The sequence below is a fragment of the Tursiops truncatus genome, chromosome 10 (genome assembly GCF_011762595.2).
Source record: "Tursiops truncatus isolate mTurTru1 chromosome 10, mTurTru1.mat.Y, whole genome shotgun sequence".
In the NCBI taxonomy this organism is placed as follows: Eukaryota; Metazoa; Chordata; class Mammalia; order Artiodactyla; family Delphinidae; genus Tursiops; species Tursiops truncatus.
The window spans coordinates 67,940,439-67,961,893 of NC_047043.1; the positions used below are offsets into that span (position 1 = coordinate 67,940,439).

The window sequence follows — 21,455 nt, forward strand, 5'->3', positions numbered from 1 at the left end:
TTTTTACAGGCTGCACCACTCCTAATATCTGTCTGCATTAAGCCTGCTTCGACTGCTCATCTAACATTAAATTTTTCTCTGGAAGAAAACTTTGAAGTTGTAGGGCATGGTTTTTTTCTTTCAGGAATCTTTTAAGATTAAATGTCTCTCCTTTTTAGTTCCCCTCCCACTCCCTAAAAAGAGTCATTTTGTTGTGTCCCCAGGAATAGTACATTTAGTTTCTTTCATCTTGTGTTTTCCATAATATCACGAAACAGAAATGGCAGCAAGAACCTCGTTAAAATGGTCTCTGTGATTTCCATCCAGACGACCGGGCCACGCAGCACCTCCCAGCCTGATCCTGAGATGTTTCAGAATCAGCCAGTGGCTGGGAAGGGTGGGTTGTGACGGCCCCAGAAGCTTCTCCAGTGCAGGATGGGCTTAACCTGCCTGAGGAACCCACTTTACGGCTGATGCCACGCTTGTGAGAGAAACCAGAGCAGTTTATTCTGTGGTGTTTATGTTTTGCAGTCCTAAGTGTCTTTGCCCATTGCCTGTTTTCCTGCAAAGGTTTTTACTGTTAGGCTGGGTGGTCAGTTTGTCCTGAAAGCTGGTTAGCATCACACACAGAGTTCTAACTCCTTTACTAGCCTCCCCGACTCAAAGACAGACTCCAGCTATGGCCTTCATTTGTTGAAAAGAAGTTTTTCCTTCTCTAAAATGATACTCCTTCCCTACTGGGGACCTAGGGGGGCAGGCGAGGAAGAGGAGCAGGCCTGGGGCCCTTGCTTCTAACCAGAGAATGAGAGCCAGAATGGCTGGGAGGGCGCCCTGTGGGGACGGTGGCAGGAGATGCGATGGGAGGCTGGGTCTCAAGATGGGGCCAGCGGAGAAGGGTGTGTGTTTTTTCTGGTTTTTAGGAGAAAGGCACCTAGGCATTTGATCTGATGGTAAGTCGTGCTGTGGAAATCTGAAATGACCTTTGGACGGAGGAACACGGTTTGGCTGGAGAGAAGACTCTATTTGAATCTGTGGAAGTGGCTCCTGCAGCCTGCACAAGGGCCGCACAAGGCCGGACGTTAAGGCACCGGAGTCCCACCTCCGGGACCTGCCCTTTCCTGGTCACCTGCGGGCAGGCTGCTCCTCTAGCTGTGTGTTCTGGCTCCTACTCTACCAGGAAGAACCCTCTGCTCATGCAGCAGCTTAAACACTGGCTTCTTCAGAGGGGTCAGTGTTCTGACCACTAGGCACATTTGCAGCTTTCTGTTAGGCTTTTTCAACCATTTCTGGAAATGTACGTTTTTCCTTTTGGGGAGTACTGCAGGCTTTTTGCTAAGGGACTTAAACGCCGTCTTCCTGGTTCTTCAGGAGGCTGAGCGCCGGCCGGTCTCCATGCCCCTCGGGCTGCCAGACTATGGCTCATCCTCCCCAATTCCAGTTCGCACTTTCCTCCCCTCTCTGGCTTCCTTGGCCAACAGCCCTCTCTTTCTGAGGTCGGAGCTTTCTTCGTGGTGGTGGACCCTTCGGGTTAGGACACGGGCCACTGGCTCCACCCTGCCCACATGGCCACAGCACTCAGCTGTCAGGGCTCGAGGGAGGAACCGCCTCAGATCAGAATATTCTGTCCTGGATCTGAACTCCAATAGCAGTTTTCTGTTGGGTCCTGGATATACGCGACACTCACGCTCTCTTCCTTTGAAACGGGGGGGGCGCGGGGCAGTGTCGTGTGATCGCATGGAACGAGGCCCCGTAGCAAGGGCAGGAGAGGGGCCTGGGTGCCATCCACCGTACAGGCTCCCCTTACACACTTCGCTTTGCCCATCGACACACGCACGCTAGCGCATCAGCCACTGTCTCAGAGGCCGAGGGCACCACATACGCAGAGGTGACCGAACTGAATGGCCACGTCACCTGCCATACCGGCGCCAGAGGAGGTCAGCACAGTCACACTCAGGCCTGGGACCCCCCGCACACCTGACGTGTCACTTCGTGGCCCTCAGAGCAGGGGGCTGGCACCTGCACTCCTACTGTTCCTTCGCCCCCACAGGCAGCTCCAAGACCCAGAGGAGGCCTGTGGGCAGGTGGGGACCTCTCTAGGAGAAAGACATCTCTTGGCAGATGGAGAATTTTCTTTCTTGACCCTCCGTTGGAACCGAAAATAAAGCAAGATACAGGTAAGATGAAACAAGGTTTGCTTAAGGAGTTTTAAAGGAAGGATGGTGTGATGGCTTTCTTCTTTCCACCCTTCTGGAAATCTTTCTCAGAAACGTTAAGTTGCAGCTGTTGGGCCTCCAAGGCACCTCAATCCACTGTGATCCAGGGTGAAGCCAGGAATGTTCCATTTTCCTCCCCTCCTGATTCTGGGTCCAGCACGACAGGTTTCCATATAGCACTTCCATTCTTTCTCGCCATAGACAGTGGCTTTTGGATATCGTCAGAAAAATCAATCCAAAATGCATTCAAGTTTTCATTACCTTGTAGAGACAGGCTGGATAATGACAGTCTCAGTTCAAAGATAAGTTACGGGATTGCATTATTGAATTATAAGAAGTTTAAAGATCAGAGAGCTGTCTTAAATGTTACTTTGTATCTGTTTCCCCCGCCCACCCACCCCCCCGCCCCGCAAACTCAAATCTTTGCCAATTTATTTTTCTTTCACTCAACTGCGTTTTTTTTTTTTTTTTTTTTTACGGGATCAGGATCATAGTTTTACTTGACTTCTTTTTCCGTCAGTCTGGCTCCCGCCTGGTCTGTTGCTGTGGACGTCTGGAGAATGTGAATGAGCTGGCCGTGGCCACTGCTGAGCCCTCCATCTCCCCAGGCTGAGAGTGAGGCTTTGCACGGACCGGGCCAGGGATGCAGGTTTGCTCTGGGTTTCTAGGTTTCCTGGCAACAGGAAAATCTTTAAAAATGCTAAACCCTGAAACCCATGGTAGTGAAAAGGCCCTGTAGACGCCTGAGTCCTGGAAAAAGTCCCAGAATTCCTCTCATCGGGCTGATGGTGTTAATAAGAACCAGAGCATCAGAGAGGTGGGCTGCAAGCCCCTCAGAGGGACCCAACTGAGCACCAGTTCCTGCCTCACTCTGGGAGTGAAATCAGGAAGCGGCAGAGAAAGGAGAAGCCTGTTTCTTCCAGCAGGCAGCTTTCCCTCTGGACACTGGACGCTTGTGCACACACCCCAGCTGAGCTCCACGCTCCCTAACTCCTGTGGGACCCTCGGCCTCCGCTGCAGCTTTCAGCCTGAGAGGGAGGATGCCCCGGCCTCTGTGCAAGCACCCTGCTCTTGGACGGGCTTGCCTCCAGAGGGAGAGAACCTGGGAGAGAACCACTTTCCTCAAGTCCTATCAGGACCCAGGAACACAGCAGGACCCGGGGTTGGAGAGCACCGCGGAACACAAGACAAGGACCTGGCCAGAGTTACCCGTTCTCCACCGGCCTCCCGTCCCCTTTGCTGTCCTACCAGGAGGCAGGGAGGAGGGGCCCCAGCCAGAACGCCGGCCTTCCCCAGAGGGCCCCCAGGGACATGCTGGGAAGAAAGAACCCGATTCACTGACCAATACTGGTTTCATTTCTTAAATTATCCAATTCTTGGCCATCAAATTGTAACATTCTAGAGAGAGCCAGGAAGGCACACTTGGCGCCAAGGGCTGTGTTGAGCCTTCTTACTCAGGGACGGCCTCAGCGCTGGGTGGCCAAGGTCCTGGGCTTGTAGACAGGGACAGCCTCGTCCCAGAGAGCTGGCCGCCCCTTGATGATGTCGGCCGCCTTCTCTGCGATCATGATGGTGGGGGCGTTGAGGTTGCCGCTGACCACGCTGGGCATGATGGAGGCGTCGACCACCCTGAGGTTTTCCACCCCGAGGACCCTGGTCTGCGGGTCCACCACTGCCATGGGGTCGGAGGGCTGGCCCATCTTGCAGGTGCACGACGGGTGGTAGGCGCTGTCTGCCTTTGCCCGCACAAAGGCGTCTATCTCCTTATCCGACTGGACGTGGCTTCCTGGCTGGAGCTCCTTCCCCCGGAACGGTGCCAGAGCTTTCTGTGCAAAAATTTCTCTGGTCAGCCTCACACACCGACGGAAGTCATCGATGTCCGTTTCTGTCGAGGAGAAGAAACAGGTTACATGCCTCCTCTTACCATGCTGGCCTCGCTGGAAGATCCGCCACTGGGAGAGGCTCAAGAAGCTGCCCAAGGGGACACGGTTCAGGGACACAGAGGTCCAAGCCACCAGGTTGCCTGTCACCTACCCATCAGCAGTTACAGTGCAACCGAGCAGAGTCCCACGAAGCCCAAACAGACAGCATCCTAGACGGACACAGCTTGCCCCGGAGGCCCTACGTTTAAATCGGAGATCTGAATTTTCTTATCTGTAAGATAGAGGTAAGACTACACGTCCTGCCTCTGCCACAGCGTGAGTATTATTGGGCAAAACCTGCCCAGTGGGGACTGTGCAGTTTTGCTGTGCATAAAGAGGCAGGCCCAGGAGTGTAATTTGCTTTTAGAAGATACTCACAGGAACAGTAAGAAAAAGGTTCTGTGAGCTATCTATACACGGCCAGATCTCCTTGCGTCTCTTGGTAGATTGTTCTGGAAGCTGCAAATCCTGCCTACTGTGTAAAATGGTGTGTCAGGGTTACTTCAAGTGACCGAGGGCACTACACAGCAACACGTGCACGTTTACGGCCCAGGATAATGGGGTGGAGGGAGGACAGAATGTGACTTGTGTCTCAAAAATGGGGCCCAGGGGTGAGATTCAGGGACAAATATGACCCCATTAAGGCATTCATTCATGCAGTCAGTCCATCAACGAGCCAACAAGCCCAGGTCTGGGAGAGACAAAGGTGGCTGAATTACCTGTTGACAGGTAGTTGGGTTGGATCACAGGGTGGTCATGGGGGTTGGCACTTCTCAGTTTGAGCCAGCCCACGCTCGTGCCCCGCATGGTCCCCACATGCACCTGGAAGAGCCCAGAGAGGCGGTAGCCCCTGTTAACCCCCCAGCTTAGTCATTTAGAGAGGCCCCGGGTTTCCTGTGGTCCCTGGGACTCAACACCCAGAGTCAATTAAGAGCAGATACATTTTAAAATCTACCTGCATCTTACCAACCCCACCCCCAACACACACAAAAGGCATCCAAACCACCTCAGGCCCTCTCTCCTGCCTCCTGGCTTTATACCTGATGCCTCATGTTCAGGGGCTGGCGGTCCCTGGGCAGAGCCGGCTTCATTGTCCATTTCTAGTACTCAGGACCCGGTGCAGCTGCCCCGAGCTGGGTGCGGGTGTGGCCTTGCTGTGCACCACGCAGTCTGCTTCACTCTACCTCTGGCTCCGCACCCCCCTTCCCTCCCCTCAGACACTCCGGGCAGCTGGAGAGCAGGGCACCGCCTTCTGGGCCGCCCACCCTGGAGGCCCTGCTGCAGTGGGGAGACGACCTGCTCACCTGGTAAGCCTCCTGCTGTGGGGGGACCCGCCCATGGTCGATCACCTGGGAAGGGAGGAAGTGGAACTGGATGTCCGGGTGGGGGACCCCAGGCTGGCTCCGGATGAACCCACCTGTTTCCAGATGGGCCGTGGCTCCATCCCCTGAGGATCAGAAGACGATGAGGCAGAGGAGCAAGTCCAGGTGTGGCAGGTGGGCCAGCCTCCTCTCTCCTGGGCACTTCCTCCTCCTCTTCCTGGCCTGTAGTCTAGTGCCTGGACCCAAGTCCTCGACTCTGTCCTCCTTCCCCGAGGTGGGCTCACCCAGCACCAGGGCTTTAGATATCAGCTCCATGCCAAGGGGTTTCAGCTTTGCCCCGTCCCCTGACTCCACCCCTGCCAACTGGACTGTGGGACCTGATGTCCTATGGGCATATCCCAAACCTACTGCAGCCCACCCTTCACACACAGGCCGTGATCCAGGTCAAGGCCCCCCACCATCCAACCTCCCACTGTTGCAGGAAGGGGAACCCCTTCCAGGGCCCGAGAGTGGGCTCTTCTCTAACACTCGGAAATTAACTGTCCGAGGAGGCACACGTGCTGACAAAGCAGAAGACTTTATTGGGATGGGGCACCCGGGCAGAGAGCAGGAGGGTAGGGGAACCCAGGAGAACTGCTCTGCCACGTGGCTCACAGTCTCAGGTTTTAAGGTGATGGGGTTAGTTTCCAGGTTGTCTCTGGCCAAGCATCTTGCTTGGCCCATCGTCTGACTCAGGGTCCTTCCTGGTGGCGTGCGCATCTCTCAGCCAAGATGGATCCCAGTGCAAAGGATTCTGGGAGGCTGGTCATCTCTGCCCTCTTTTGGCTCCTCCCAATGCTGGTTTTCACCAGCAGCACCATGTTCTTTTTCAGGACCTCCTGTTGTGAGACACCTCAGGCAAGAGGCTATCATCGTGCCTGGCCAAGGCGAGTGGTTTTGGTTAATGGTTCCCTAACAACTCGAGAGCCCACTCTCGGGCCCTGGAAGGGGTCTCCCTTCCTGCAACAGCTGGCGACTCTGGTGGAATCTCTTCTTTACCACGACTGACATCCTGACTGCTCAGGCACCAGCTCACCTACCGACGGACCAGACACAGAGGCCACCACTGGGACCCTCTTGTCTCTGATCTCCTCCTGACGCAGATGACTGGCCAGAGTGCCCCGCCCAGGTAAGGAACAAGAGACGTCGCTGACGTCTTTGCCCTTCCCTCTCCCCTCCCTCTTCTCAACCCCTCCTATCCCACCCTCCTGTCTTCTGGATGCAGGAGTCTGGTTGAAGGGCTTCAGTTATCTGAGCGCCAGAGCCTGACCACCTCCGGTGGGCAGAGAACTTGAATTATCTGGTATCTGGTTTCTGGTAGGGCCGAGTTCCTGTCCTCCCTTCCTGGAAGCCCGGAGAAAAGTCCCGTAACGGCTGGGCGTCTGCAGGTGGCAGGAGATGTCCGTTAGGCCACCCCTTTTGTCCCCCCACCCTCCTTCCCCTCTTCTTTCAAACTGCCCTCCTTTCCTCCCTTTGAAATCTCTGAAGACCTGAGATATTTCCATTTACTCCGTTCGTCAGTACTTGGATCTGAAGTTCTCTGTCTCTGTAGGAGGTTTTCTGAGAGACTGCAACCTTGTATTTAAGGGAGTGTCTGATTAGGACAGCCGTGCCTGTGTGTGTTTCATACTCTGTGTTCTGTGTTGCGATTTGTGATGGCCATTCTGCCTTATGAAATGGGAAATTCTGGTTCTGTTCCACTGCAGAGCCGTCTTGGGAGAATTCTGTCTGACTGGAAAGATTTTAGCTATGAGCCTATGACTAAGAAAAAGATGATATTCTATTATAACACTGGGTGGCCAGAATATTCTTTAGACTCCAGAGAAAACTGGTTTAGGTGAAACTCTTGAAAATTCCAAACTGGTTCTTTTTGCATATACAGTTAGAAAAGGGAAGCTTGATAAAACGTCTTTTCAGAATTCTGACCCTGAGGGAACAACTCCTTCTGAGAGAACTTGCTTTTCTCGCCCTGTGCCGTGAGACCAGGGCTCTCAGGATCCCTTATCTGATCTAGATCATCTCTAATTCCTGAGATTGAGGGGAAAAAAAACAATGTGGAAGGAAAGCTTTCTAAATTTTACTTATTCCAACCATTATTTATAAACTAGTGAGTTTTATAATACCTGATTCATAACTAAGTTTAGAAAATGAAGCTTTGAGATCTCTGGTTGTGTTTGTCTATATATCTGTGTGCGTTACATATATGTCCTTACCTTTGGATATTATTACCAAAACTAATTTTTTAATGAGCTCTATTTAATTGGCTTAAGGGAAATTTAGCACTTATATAAATTTTCAAAAATACAGAAGGTAACTGGCCAGAATTAATTTCAGGTTCATGTAAACTGGAAAATATTCAGTATTAAATTAATGGCTGGTATTAAACTTAGTTTGTTTGTTAATTTAAATACACATGTCTTTGTCATCAACATTAAGTATAATACCTTTATTGTACCTAGGTTTAATAGAAGTCAAATAAGATCTTATTATATCTGTTGTAAATTTGTCAGCAAGGAACATAACTTGGTGTGATGAAATTTTTTAAGTGAACTAAAATACAAGTGAGATCAGAGCTTTTGGGTGAACTTTTTAGGAATAATTATATTTTAGGAATGTCTACGTGAGAATAATCTCTCCAGATACTTGGAAATATACTTGAAATTTAGAGTTGTTCTAAATTAAGTGATGGAAGTTACTGAATAGCTAGGTGGTTCCCAAATAAAATAAGATACTGAGACATCAGTTACTAAACAGAGAAACTAAATGTATTTGGGACTATTAATGAACATGTTTGGTGCCACCCTGAGATGTTCTCTATAAGAAAGCAAATGTTTTTAGAAATTTTCACTAGTATTTATGTTTACCAATCTACAGAATGCTAATGTAAAAGTTCATAACTGCTGGGACTTCCCTGGTGGTGCAATGGTTAGGATGCCACGTTCCCAATGCAGGAGGTCCGGGTTCGATCCCTGATCAGGGAACTAGATCCCACACGCATGCTACAACTAAGAGTTCACATGCCACAACTAAGGAGCCCGCCTGCTACAACTAAGACCCAGTGCAACCAAAAAAAAAAAAGTTCATAATTGCTTACCTCTTAGTTTTCACTAGAAATTAAGGTTTTTAAGAGTTGAGGGCTCTAATTTAAACACGTAATTAAAGCTAATAGAAATAATAAAGGAAGCATTTCAGTGTACAGCAGGAAAGTAGGATGTGTCTTTGCAGTGAAGAAGGTATGAGAATGGAATTGCATTTTATGAAAGGAAAAGAAAGTGAGTCTGTCTTAGAGCTGGTTGTGTCTCAATGGAGAAGAGAATGGGGGGCAGACTAATATGGATACAGACAGTGACGGAGGGTTTGTGGATGGTCAGGATTGGCTAGGTGTAGAGTACAGTTAATTAAGTGAATTTTGTTATTAAAAGCAGGCTGGTACAAGACTGGATCTGGTTTTCTCTCTTTAGTAAGAGGACAAAGTTTCCTTGGAATGCTGCTTTTGATAACAGATTGTGTGAGTTTCCGTGCCTTTAAGTGATCTGTATTTGCTTTTGAGATCTCTTGTAACTTTGGGTAAGAAATAAGCATTATCTCACGATGACCTATGATCTTATTTGACCAAGTGTTTTGAGACCTTTTGACAAACTTCCCAAATACCAAATTTTAATTAAAGTTCTTTTGACCTCCAGCTAACTTGGGGACACTTTCGAGGGTCTCTGAGGCATTTCAGAGAGAAATATTTAACTAGTAGTATCTGGTATGTTAAATTACATGGAGAGCATTATCACACTAGGGATAAACCTACTTAGAATATACTGTATGGATAAAGAGTCTTAATATACACATTCTAGAAATTATATAAAGTTTCTGAAATTTGGATATGTCCTGGTATTGTTATAATAGTTATCTTAAAATGTTGTATGTGACAGAAACTTGGTTAAGCTTCTTTGTTAACCTTGCCTTTTTAAGACTTTTTGTCGTTCACAGGCAGTTAAGCTGATGCTTTGCAAAACTGCTTCATCTTCAAGAAGATTCACAGAAAGGGCTTTAGACAAGTACAGGTTTCTGATAACTTTTAAATCATACTACTAAACTAGGTAAGACTTTTTTTTTTGAGTAGCTATTTTATTTATGTCTTTTATTTATTTATTTGTTTATTTATTTATTTATTTATTTTATTTTATTTTTGGCTGCACTGCGAGGCATGTGGGATCTTAGTTCCCCGACCAGGGATGGAACCCTTGGCGTCTGAACCACTGGACCGCAGGGGAAATCCCAGGTAAGATATTTTTAACAGTCTAATGGAAACTGTTAACAAAAAGGATTAGTTACATAGGATTGAGTAAACTGATGAACGTGGTTATAATTTTTATGGTTTCTGTCTGAAACATTACTAGCTTTTAGTCTGTGTTTTCCAGATATAAAGAAACCCCCTCAAACTAATTATGACTTGTAGCAATTTGGTAAATTGTACCTTTGTAAGCAGAATTGAAACACTTCTCTTTTCTTTCTACCTGATCCCTCCAGAGATTGCAAACTCTTAGGTTCCCAGCAGCTGTATAAGATAAATTAGTAAAGCCACCTCCTAACAGGTGCAGGAATCTCAAGTTATTTTGCGGACCTCAAAAAGGGAGGGATTCACCTAAATCTATAAGGCAAAATCTGTGAAAGGCCCTTGGCGTGGCTTTCCTGGCCTTGGGAGGCCTTTTATCAAACTTAATTTGCAGACAAATTAATCTTGATTTGGAGATATCTGATAAAAATGAGGGTAATTTTAGGGAGAAAGAGACATTTCAGTGGATATCAAATTCTAATTCTGTTTATTGAGGTCTGTATTCACTAAGACTCACTTCTCAGATAGTTCCTTGCTGTGATGCTATATTGTTGCAAAGTTTAATTGAATGATTAAAAGGACACTCTAAATTTGTTTCTGAAGCTTAACTCAGTAATCTGTCTTTGGATTAAGATCAGACGCTCCATGATCTGCAAGCAGAAGGTTAACACCAGGCTATGGTCATTTAAATTTAAAGGCTCCCTTATGTTGGGGAAATTAAACTGTACTAGGGATAACCAACCTAGTTACACTAGGAAATTGGGCTGGGTGCCTTGTGGACAATGCCAATATATAATGTCCCTTCAAGATAAGAACTGGTACACAACAGACTAAGTCAGATGAACTGGGATATACTGGGCTGCACCTAATGGAAGTTCTTGACTTACATTTTTACATATGACCTTACTAATACTGCTAGCTATATTATTTTTTATATTGCCTGTTTTACAAAATTGTTGTTTCTTGCATTACCAAATGTGTGACTGAGCCTCTGATAAAATGATGATATATAGTTACATATGAGGACCAATGATTGTTGTAGTGTAACTCTAGATATGGCAAGAAGCATATCAGCATCGTCCCTCCTAGATTTAATCTAACTAGAAAGTATTTTACCAAAAACTACCTCCCTCATTCAAATAACATTTTCTACACGAGTATCAGACCAAAAAGGCCTAATCAAACTATATTTTCTCTCATTCCTCTTTACCCTCACCCTAAGCATAGTTCTCTTTAATTACCATGAGTAACCTCTATAATAACTACAACACCAATAGGCAATGACCAACCAGTGATTTACTAATCAAGCACCATAACTATACAATGCCACAATTCCTAAAGCCTCTTCACTAAAGAGCCAGAATCCCCTGTATTATGCCACTCAGTCCTCTAGCCTGTTAAACTTGAAATACAATCTCCACTTCCTCATCTTTTAAAACATAAAATACCATTGAAAATTATATTATCAACCCTGAAAGACATATACCTAAAACAGTCTTCTCAGACACTCAAACCTCAGAATACTGCTCAGTAGCTATAGCTGTCGTATAACCAAACACTACCAACATCCCCCCTAAATAAATCAAAAATACTATTAAACCCAAAAATAAGCCACCAAAATTCAACACAATCCCACAACCAACACGCACAATTAACCCAAGTCCACCGTAAATAGGCAAAGGTTTTGAAGAAAACCCCACCAAACTAATTACAAAAATAGTACTTAAAATAAATACAGTGTATGTTATCATTATTCTTACATGGCCAATGACGTGAAAAATCATCATTGTTATTCAACTATAAGAACACTAATGACCAACATCCGAAAATCACACCCATTAATAAAAATTATTAACAGTGCATTTATTGATCTTCCAGCCCCATCAAACATTTCATCATGATGAGATCTCGGTTCCATTTGTTTAGTATTACAAATCTTAACAGGCTTATTCCTAGCAAGACGTTACACATCAGACATAATAACGCTTTCTCATCAGTAACACATACCTGCTGCGATGTAAACCATGGGTGAGTTATCCGATACCTACATGCAAATGGAGCATCCGTATTTTTTATTTGCCTATTTATTCACATAGGATGAGGCTTCTATTATGGATCCTATACTTTTTTAGAAACATGAAACACTGGAATCACCTTATTATTTACGGTCATAGCCACAGTATTTATAGGCTATGTCTTACCTTGAGAACAAATATTCTGAGGGGCAAGTTATTACTCATCTCCTCTCAGCAATTCCATATATCGGCACAAGCCTTGTCAAATGAATCTGAGGTGGCTTTTCAGTAGATAAAGCAACTCTTACACGCTTCTTTGCTTTCCATTTTATTCTCCCATTCATGATTGCAGCACTAACAGCTGTCCCCTTACTATTCCTTCACGAAACAGGATCTAATAGCCCCACAGGAATCTCATCTGACATAACAAAATTCCATTTCACCCCTACGATACAATCCAAGACATCTAGGTGCCTCATTACTACTTCTAGTACTAATAATGTTAGTGGTATTGTCACCCGATTTATTAAGAGACCCTGATAACTACACCCCAGCAAACCCTCTCAAAACACCACCCATATCAAGCCAGACTGGTACCTCCTATTTGCATATGCAGTCCTGCGATCAATCCCCAATAAACTAGGAGGAGTACTGGCCCTAATCTTTTCAGTCTTAATTCTAGCCTGCATCCCAATGCTCCATCCATCCAGACGACGAAGCATAACACTTTGACCTCTAAAGCATAATATTTCGCTCTCTCAGCCAACACCTATTGTGAGTACTAGTAGCAGACCTATTAACACTAACATGAATTGGAGGACAACCCGTGGAATACCCCTTCATTACTATTGGACAACTAGCATCTATTTTATATTTCCTTTTAAATTTGGGTACTAATGTCAGTAACTAGCATCACTGCAAATAATCTCCTGAAATGAAGAGTGTTTGTAGTATATCTATTACCCTGGTCTTGTAAACCAGAAAAGGAGAATAACATTCTCTCCCTAAGACTCAAGGAGGAGGCTCCAGATCCACCATCAGCTCCCAAAGCTGAAATGCCACTTAAACCATTCCCTGCAACTTCGTTACGGGACGTTTACAAGATTAAGTACCATGTCAGTATTAAAATAACCTCTTTTTACTATAAACTACTATGTACTTCATGCATATATGCACGACCACATTACTAGGTACCTAATACCTATCGTACATAATGCATTATATGTATAATGTTCATTATTTACCCCATGCTTACAAGCATGTACATTATCTTACTGACAGTACACAGTACATTATATGTACAATCGTGCATTAATTATTTACCCCACGCTTATAAGCATGTACATTATCTTATTGACAGTACATAGCACATTAAGTCAAATCAATTCTAGTCAACGTGTGTACCATATCCAGTAGATCACAAGTGTAACCAGCAGGCTGTGTGAAACCATCAACCCACTTGGGGTGTCCCTCTTCTCGCTCCAGGCCCATAACTTGTGGCGGTTTCTACTAATGAACTTTATCAGACAAGTGGTTCTCACTTCAGGGCCATCTCACCTGAAAGAGCCCACTCTTTCCTCGTGAATAAGACATCTCGTCAGACCAACGACTACTCAGCCCATGCTTACACATAACTGTGATTTCACGCATTTGCTAATTTTTAATTTTTAAAGGGATGCTGTGACTCAGCTATGGCCATCTGAGGCCTTAACACAGTCAAATAAATTGTAGCTGGACTTTAATTGAATATTAGTTAATTGAATAACCAATTCAATCAATGGTTACAGGCCATAAGGAAATTACAGACACACATACACACACGTACACGTACGTACACACACACATGCAGTAAACAGATGAATGACCCGTTTAACAAACCCTCTTTACCCCCCACTAAATCCCATGCTCTACATGCCTATAATGCCTTGTCAAACCCCCAAAACAAGGCAAAAACAGATAAATACATGGAACTTAGCTGTCTACTCGATAACCATGAACTGAATGCTCAGAATTAGATAGACCTAGAAAATAAACCCCAGTCATACCACCAATCAACTACTTAGATATTTACCATTTATATAGACCACTTTTATCAAAATTTTAACACTAGATCCGACATAAACCAACCACATACATATTACTTCACTATGTAAAAACAGCTTGTTAGTGTAGCTTAAAATCTAAAGCAAGGCACTGAAAATGCCCAGATGAGTTTACCAAGTCCATAAACACACAGGTGTGGTCCCAGCCTTTCTCTTAATTTGTAATAAAATTCACATGTAAGCATCTGTGCCCCAGTGAGAATGCCCTCCAAATCATTAAGATGAAAAGGAGCAGGCATCAGCACACTAATATGAGTGGCTCATAACGCCCTGCTGAACCACACCCCATGGCAAACAAACAGCAGTGATAAAAATGAAGCCGTAAACCAAAGTTCGACTAAGTTATACTAACTAGGGTTGGTAAATTTTCTGCCAGCCACCGTGGTCATATAATTAACCCCAATTAATAGAAACTTGGTGCAAACTGTGTTAAAGAGTGATATAAAATGAAGTTAAATTTTAACTAAGCTGTAAAAGCCATAACTAAAATTGACTACGAAGGTGACTTTAGTATTTCCTGACTACAGGACAGCTAAGACCCAAACTGGGATTAGATACCCCACTATGCTTAGCCCTAAACCCAAATAACTACAAGAACAAAATGATTGGCCAGAGTTCTACTAGCAACAGCTTAAAACTCAGAGGACTGGGCTGTGCTTCCCACCCTTCCAGAGGAGCCTGTTTTATAATCGATAAACCCCGATAAACCTCACCAACCCTTGCTAATTCAGTCTATGTTACCACCATCTTCAGCAAACTCTAAAAAAGAATAAAAGTAAGCATAATTATCATACATAAAACGTTAGGTCAAGGTGTAACCTATAGGATGGGAAGAAATGGGCTACATTTTCTATTTCAAGAATATATTTCTCACACATGAATTATGAAAACCAAAGGAGGATTTAGTAGTAAATTAAGAATAGAGTGCTTAATTGAATAAGGCCATGAAGCACGCACACACTGCCCATCACCCTCGTCAAGTATTATAATAATTTCCTATAATCTATTAGCAAATACTAATCATACAAGAGGAGACAAGTCGTGACAAGCACACTGGAAAGTGAGCTTGGATAAATCAAAGCGTAGCTTAAATAAAGCACCTAGTTTACACCTAGATTTCATAATTTATGAATACTCTGAATGAAATCTAGCGCAACACCTCTCCCCATATCTACTAATGTAAGCAGACTAAATAAAACATTCACTCAACATTTAAAGTATAGGGGATAGAAATTTAAAATATCCTCTGGTGCTATACAGTAGGTACTGTAAGGGAATGATGAAAAAAGCACTAAAAGTAACAAAAAGCAAAGTTTACCCCTTGTAACTTTCGCATAATGATTTAACTAGGGAACATCTAACAAAGAACTTAAGTTAAATATGGCGAAACCAGACCAGCTACTTATGAACAGTTTATTAGAACAAACTCATCTATGTAGCAAAATAGAAGATTTATAAGTAGAGGTGACAAGCCTAACTAGCCTGGTGATAGCTGGTTGTCCAGGAAAAGAATTTCAGTTCAACTTTAAAAGTTACCAACATAATTATAAATTTTAATGTATTTTACAATGTTATCTAAATAGGTACAGCTTTGTAGAAATGGATACAATCTTATCTAGAGAGTAAAGACAAACAACACCATAGTTGGCTTAAAAGCAGCCACCAATTAAGAAGGTGTTCAAGCTCAACAGTAACTTTAATACCAATAACAAGCAAATCAACTCCTAGATTTGTACTAGACTAATCTATTGACCGACAGAGGTAATAATGTTATTATGAGCAACAAGAAGTATTTCTCCTTGCATAAGTTTACATCAGTAACTAATAATATGCTGATAATTAACAGTAAATAAATACAACTCAACATTAAGTTATTTATTAAACACTGTTAATCCAACACAGGCAGGCACTCAAGGAAAGATTAAAAGTAAAAAGAACTTGGCAAACGCAAACCCTGTCTGTTTACCAAAAACGTCACCTCTAGCATAACTAGTATCAGAGGCACTGCCTGGCCAGTGACAACTGTTAAATGGCCGCAGTATCCTGACCATGCAAAGGTAGCATAATCATTTGTTCTCTAAATAAGGACTTGTACGAATGGCCACACGAGGGTTTTACCGTCTCTTACTTTCAGTCAGTGAAGTTGACCTTACCGTGAAGAGGTGGGAATAACAAAATAAGACGAGAAGGCCCTATGGAGCTTTAATTAATTAAGCAAAAAAAACCTAACTAAACCACCAAGGGATAACAAAATTTTACATGGGGTGACAATTTTGGTTGGGGTGACCTTGGAACACAAAAAAGGCTCTGAGTGATTAAAGTCTAGACTTACCAGTCAAAACATATCATCACTAATTGATCCAAAAAATTGATCAACAAGTTACCCTAGGGATAACAGCTCAATCCTATTCTAGAGTTCATATCAACAATAGGGTTTATGACCTCGATGTTGGATCAGGACACCCCAATGCTGTAACCGCTATTAAAGGTTTGTTTGTTCAGTGATTAAAGTCCTACATGATCTGAGTTCAGACCGGTTTCTATCTACTATATAGTTCTCCCAGTATGAAAGGACAAGAGAAATAAGGCCCACTTTAAAAAGTGCCTTAAAACCAATTAATGATATAATCTTAATTTAATTAATACATATAATATATTACTCAAGACCAGGGTTTGTTAAGGTGGGGCAGAGCCCGGTAATTGCATAAAACTTAAACCTTTATAACCAGAGGTTCAAATCCTCTCCCTTCACAAAATGTTTATAATTAATATCTTAATACTTGTTATCCCCATTCTTCTAGCCGTAGCATTCCTAACACTAATTGAACAAAAAATTTTGGGTTATATGCAACTTCAAAAAGGGCCAAATATCGTAGGACCATGTGGCCTATTACAGCCCATTACTGATGCAGTCTAATTACTCACTAAAGAACCACTACGACCAGCTACATCCTCCATTTCCGTATTTATCATTGCACCAACCCTAGCCCTAACCCTAGCCCTAAACATACGAATTCCCCTACCCACTTATTAATATAAATCTAGGAGTATTATTTATGCTAGCTACATCAAGCCTAGCTGTATACTCCATTTTATGATCCGGATCAGCTTCCAACTCAAAATACGCATTAATTGAAGCCCTACAAGCAGCAGCACAAACAATTTCATATGAAGTAACACTAGCAATTATTCTTTTATCAGTCCTCTTAAAAAACAGGTCTCTTACCCTCTCAACCTCCATCACAACACAAGAGCATTTATGAAAAATTTTCCCATCATGACCCTTAGCTATAATATGATTTATTTCCACTCGAGCAGAAACTAACCGAGCTCCCTTTGACCTAACAGAAGGAGAATCTGAACCTGTATCAGCCTTCAACATAGAATATGCAGCAGGCCCATCTGTCATATTCTTCTTAGCAGAATACGCCAACATTATCATAATAAACATTTTCTCAACAATCCTATTTCTAAGAGCGTTCCATAACCCCTACATACCAGAACTATACAAAATCAACCTTATCATCAAAACACTATTACTAACAATTTCTTTCCTATGAATTCAAGCATCCTACTCTCGACTCTGATACGATCAACTAATACATTTACTTTGAAAAAACTTCTGACTACTAACACTAGCCATATGCATATGACATGTCTCACTACCTATTATAACATCAGGCATTCCTCCGCAAACATAAGAAATATGTCTGATAAAAGAGTTACTGTGATAGAGTAAGCTATAGAGGTTTAAACGCTCTTATTTCTAGAATCAGAGGAACTGAACCTATGCTTAAGAATTCAAAATTCTTCATGCTACCACATTACATCATAATATATAGTAAGGTCAGTTAAATAAGTTATGGGGCCCATGCCCCGAAAATGTTGGTTTATATCCTTCTCGTACTATTAAACTCCATCATCTTTATCATCATCCTAACAACCATTATCTCAGGGACCATAATTGTAATAACCAGCTCCCACTGACTACTTATTTGAATCGGTTTTGAAATAAATATACTAGCCATTATTCCCATTACAATAAAAAAGTTTACCTCATGAGCTATAGCAGCATCCACTAAATAGTTTCTAACACAGCTACCGAATCCATATTACTTATAATAGCCGTTATCACTAACCTATTATACTCCAGCCAATGAACTATTACAAAAATCTTTAATCCAACAGCATCTATAGTAATAGCAATAGCCCTAACCATAAAACTAGGACTATCTCCATTCCACTTCTGAGTACCTGAAGTTACACAAGGCATCTCATTAACAGCATGCTTAATCTTATTAACATGACAAAAACGTGCACCCTTGTCAGTATGATACCAAATCTCACCATCCGTCAGCCTAAACCTAATATTATCCATATCCATACCATCTATTATAATCGGAGGATGAGGTGAACTAAACCAAACCCAACAATGAAAAACTACAGCTTATTCATCAATTGCTCACATAGGGTGAATAACAGCCATTACATTGTAAAACCCAACTATAACAATCCTAAACCTACTAATATATATCATAATAACACTTCCCACATTCATACTATTCATTTACAGCTCAGTCACCACCACACTACCACACACAAAATAAAATACCCATTATTACAACCCTCATTCTCATCACCCTACTATCAATAGGAGGTCTTCCTCCACTATCAGGATTTATGCCAAAATGAATACTCATTCAAGAAAAACCAAAAGATAACAATATTATTTTACCCACACTAATAGCTATCACAGCGTTACTCAATCTATACTTCTACTTACGACTCACGTATTCTACAGCACTAACTATATTTCCCTCTATAAATAATATAAAAGTAAAATGACAATTTGATTTGACAAAACAACTTTCCTACCAACAGTAACTGTAATATCCACAATACTCTTGTCCCTTACACCAATCCTTTCTTTCAGTATTGGACTAGGAATTTAGGTTACACAGACCAAGAGCCTTCAAAGCACTAAGCAAGTATAAGTTACTTAATTCCTGCTCAATAAGGATTGCAAGACTATATCCTACATCAATTGAATGCAAATCAAACACTTTAATTTAAGCTAAATCCTCACTAGATTGGTGGGATTACATTTCCCACGAAACTCAGTTAACACCTAAATACCCTAGTCAACTGGCTTCAATCTACTTCTCCTGCTGCAAGAAAGAAAAAAAAAAAAAAAAGCGGAAGAAGCCCCAGCAGAATTGAAGCTGCTTCTCTGAATTTGCAATTCAATATGTAAAATTCACCACAGCACTTGGCAAAAAGAGGACTCAACCCCTGTCTTTAGATTTACAGTCTAATGCTTACTCAGCCATTTTACCTACATTCATAAACAGCTGACTATTCTTAACTAACCATAAAGATATCAGTACCTTATATTTACTGTTTGGTGCTTGGGCTGGAATAGGAGACACTGCCTTAAGCCTGTTAATTCATGCTGAATTAGGCTAACCTAGAACACTGCTAGGAGATGATCAGATTTACAATGAACTTGTAACAGCCCATGCATTTGTAATAATTTTTTTTTATAGTTATGCCTATCACAATTGGAGGCTTCAGAAACTGACTAGTCCCACTAATGCTGGGGCACCCGATATAGCCTTTCCCCATATAAATCATACAAGCTTCTGATTACCTCCACCCTCCTTCCTACTACCACTTGCATCATCAATAGTTGAAGCCAGTGCCGGTACAGGCTGAACTGTATATCCACCCGTAGCTGGAAACCTAGCCCATGCTGGAGCTTCAGTAGACCTTACCATCTTTTCCCTACATCTAGCAGGTGTCTCCTCAATTTTAGGTGCTATTAATTTTATTACTACAATTATTAATATAAAGCCACCCACTATACCCCAACATCAAACACCACTATTTGTAATGATCTGTTTTAATTACAGCTGTATTGCTGCTATTATCATTACCTGTATCAGCAGCCAGGATTACTATGCTATTAACAGACCGAAACCTAAACACAACCTTTTTTGACCCCGCGGGAGGGGGTGATCCAATCTTATATCAACACCTATTCTGATTCTTCGGACAACCTGAAGTCTATATTCTGATTTTACCTAGATTTGGAATAATCTCACATATTGTAAATTATTATTCAGGAGAAAAAAAAAGCCTTTTGGATATATAGGTAAGTATGAGCCATGATATCAATCGAATTTTTAGGATTCATTGGATGAGCTCACCGTATGTTTACAGTAGGTACAGATGTGGACACACGAGCATATTTTACATCAGCCATTATAATTATTGCTATTTCCGCAGGAGTAAAAGTATTTAGTTGACTAGCAACCCTTCATGGAGGTAATATCGAATGATCTCCCACCACAATACGAGCCCTAGGCTTCATTTTCCTTTTTGCAGTAAGTGAATTAACGGGAATTGTCCTAGCTAACGCATCTCTAGACATTGTCCTTCACGATACATATTATGTAGTCGCACACCTCCACTACATATTATCAACGGGAGCAGTATTCACTATTATGGGAGGCTTTGTACGTTGATTGATTCCCACTATTCTCTCAGGTTATACGCTCAACTCAACATGAGCAAAAATTCACTTTGTAATTATATTTGTAGCTGTAAATATAACCTTCTTCCCACAACATTTCCTAGGTCTATCTGGAATACCATGACAATATTCCGGCTACCCAGATGCATACACAACATGAAATACTGTCTCATCCATAGGCTCATTTATTTCACTAACGGCGGTAATATTAATAATTTTCATAATTTGAGAGGCATTAGCATCAAAACGAGAAGTCTCAACAGTAAAGCTAACATATCTCCCGGGAGAATTCGGGGGGGGCAAAAGGAGGAGGAGAAGACCAATCTCCCAGAGTCCTTCTCGCTGGAATCCATCTTGGCTGAGAGACGCACGCACCACCAGGAAGGACCCTGAGTCAGACGATGGGCCAAGCGAGATGACTGGCCAGAGACAACCCAGAAACTAACCCATTACCATAAAACCGGAGCCTGCGAGGCACGTGGCAGAGCGGTTCTCCTGGGTTCCCCCAGGCTCTCTGCCTTGGGGTTCCTTCCCAATAAATTCTTCTGCTTTGTCAGTACGTGTGTCTCATCGGACAGTTCCTTTCCGAGTGTTAGACAAGAGCTTACTCTCCGGCCCTGGAAGGCCCTGCAACACCTGCACCGCCTCCTCCTCAAGGTGCTGCAGTCTCCCTGGCCCAACAAATTCATTCTTCAAGCACACCCAATGCCTAGCCCCGGGGCCTTTACACGTATTCTTCCTGCCTAACAGACCCCCTGCCACCATTCTCCAGTTTAACATCCTAATTATCCCTTAACTGTACTTAAAACTTAGCATGTTTACTTAGTTTCCTTCCATTGTCTCCACTAGAGCGTAAACTCCCTAAGAAAACCTGCCTTATTAGCACTTCTCACCATGTAGCACAGCACACGGTAGATGTGCGAGAAATGCATGCTGAGTGCGTAAGAAAGATTTCGAAGCACTACCTCCTGGCCAAACTCAGTACTCTGAGACCCAGCTAG

At 43.1% G+C, this 21,455-nt stretch overlaps 1 protein-coding gene and 1 long non-coding RNA gene across 5 annotated transcripts in view; one reads left to right on the top strand and one right to left on the bottom strand.

Moving 5' to 3' along the window:
- Nucleotides 1-213: 213 nt before the first annotated feature.
- LOC141279775 (uncharacterized) lies at nt 214-21,013 on the top strand. The gene is made up of 6 exons (XR_012334634.1): nt 214-2,153; nt 2,713-4,359; nt 5,332-5,610; nt 6,309-6,604; nt 9,457-9,748; nt 19,832-21,013. It is a non-coding gene; the product is annotated as an uncharacterized lncRNA (long non-coding RNA).
- CHDH (choline dehydrogenase) overlaps nt 3,526-21,455 on the bottom strand; it is a 76,018-nt gene continuing 58,088 nt past the window's right edge. For 2 of the 4 annotated variants that reach the window (XM_019947621.3, XM_019947620.3), the window contains 3 exons: nt 5,419-5,561; nt 4,834-4,936; nt 3,526-4,077 (listed from right to left, as the gene is read on the bottom strand). In XM_019947621.3, coding sequence (XP_019803180.1) covers nt 3,659-4,077; nt 4,834-4,936; nt 5,419-5,561 — 665 coding nt within the window. In that variant the 3' untranslated portion in view covers nt 3,526-3,658. Of the gene's footprint in view, nt 4,078-4,321; nt 4,590-4,833; nt 4,937-5,418; nt 5,562-21,455 lie in introns of those variants that run through there. The other 2 variants (XM_073811243.1, XM_073811242.1) reach the window with 2 other exon arrangements.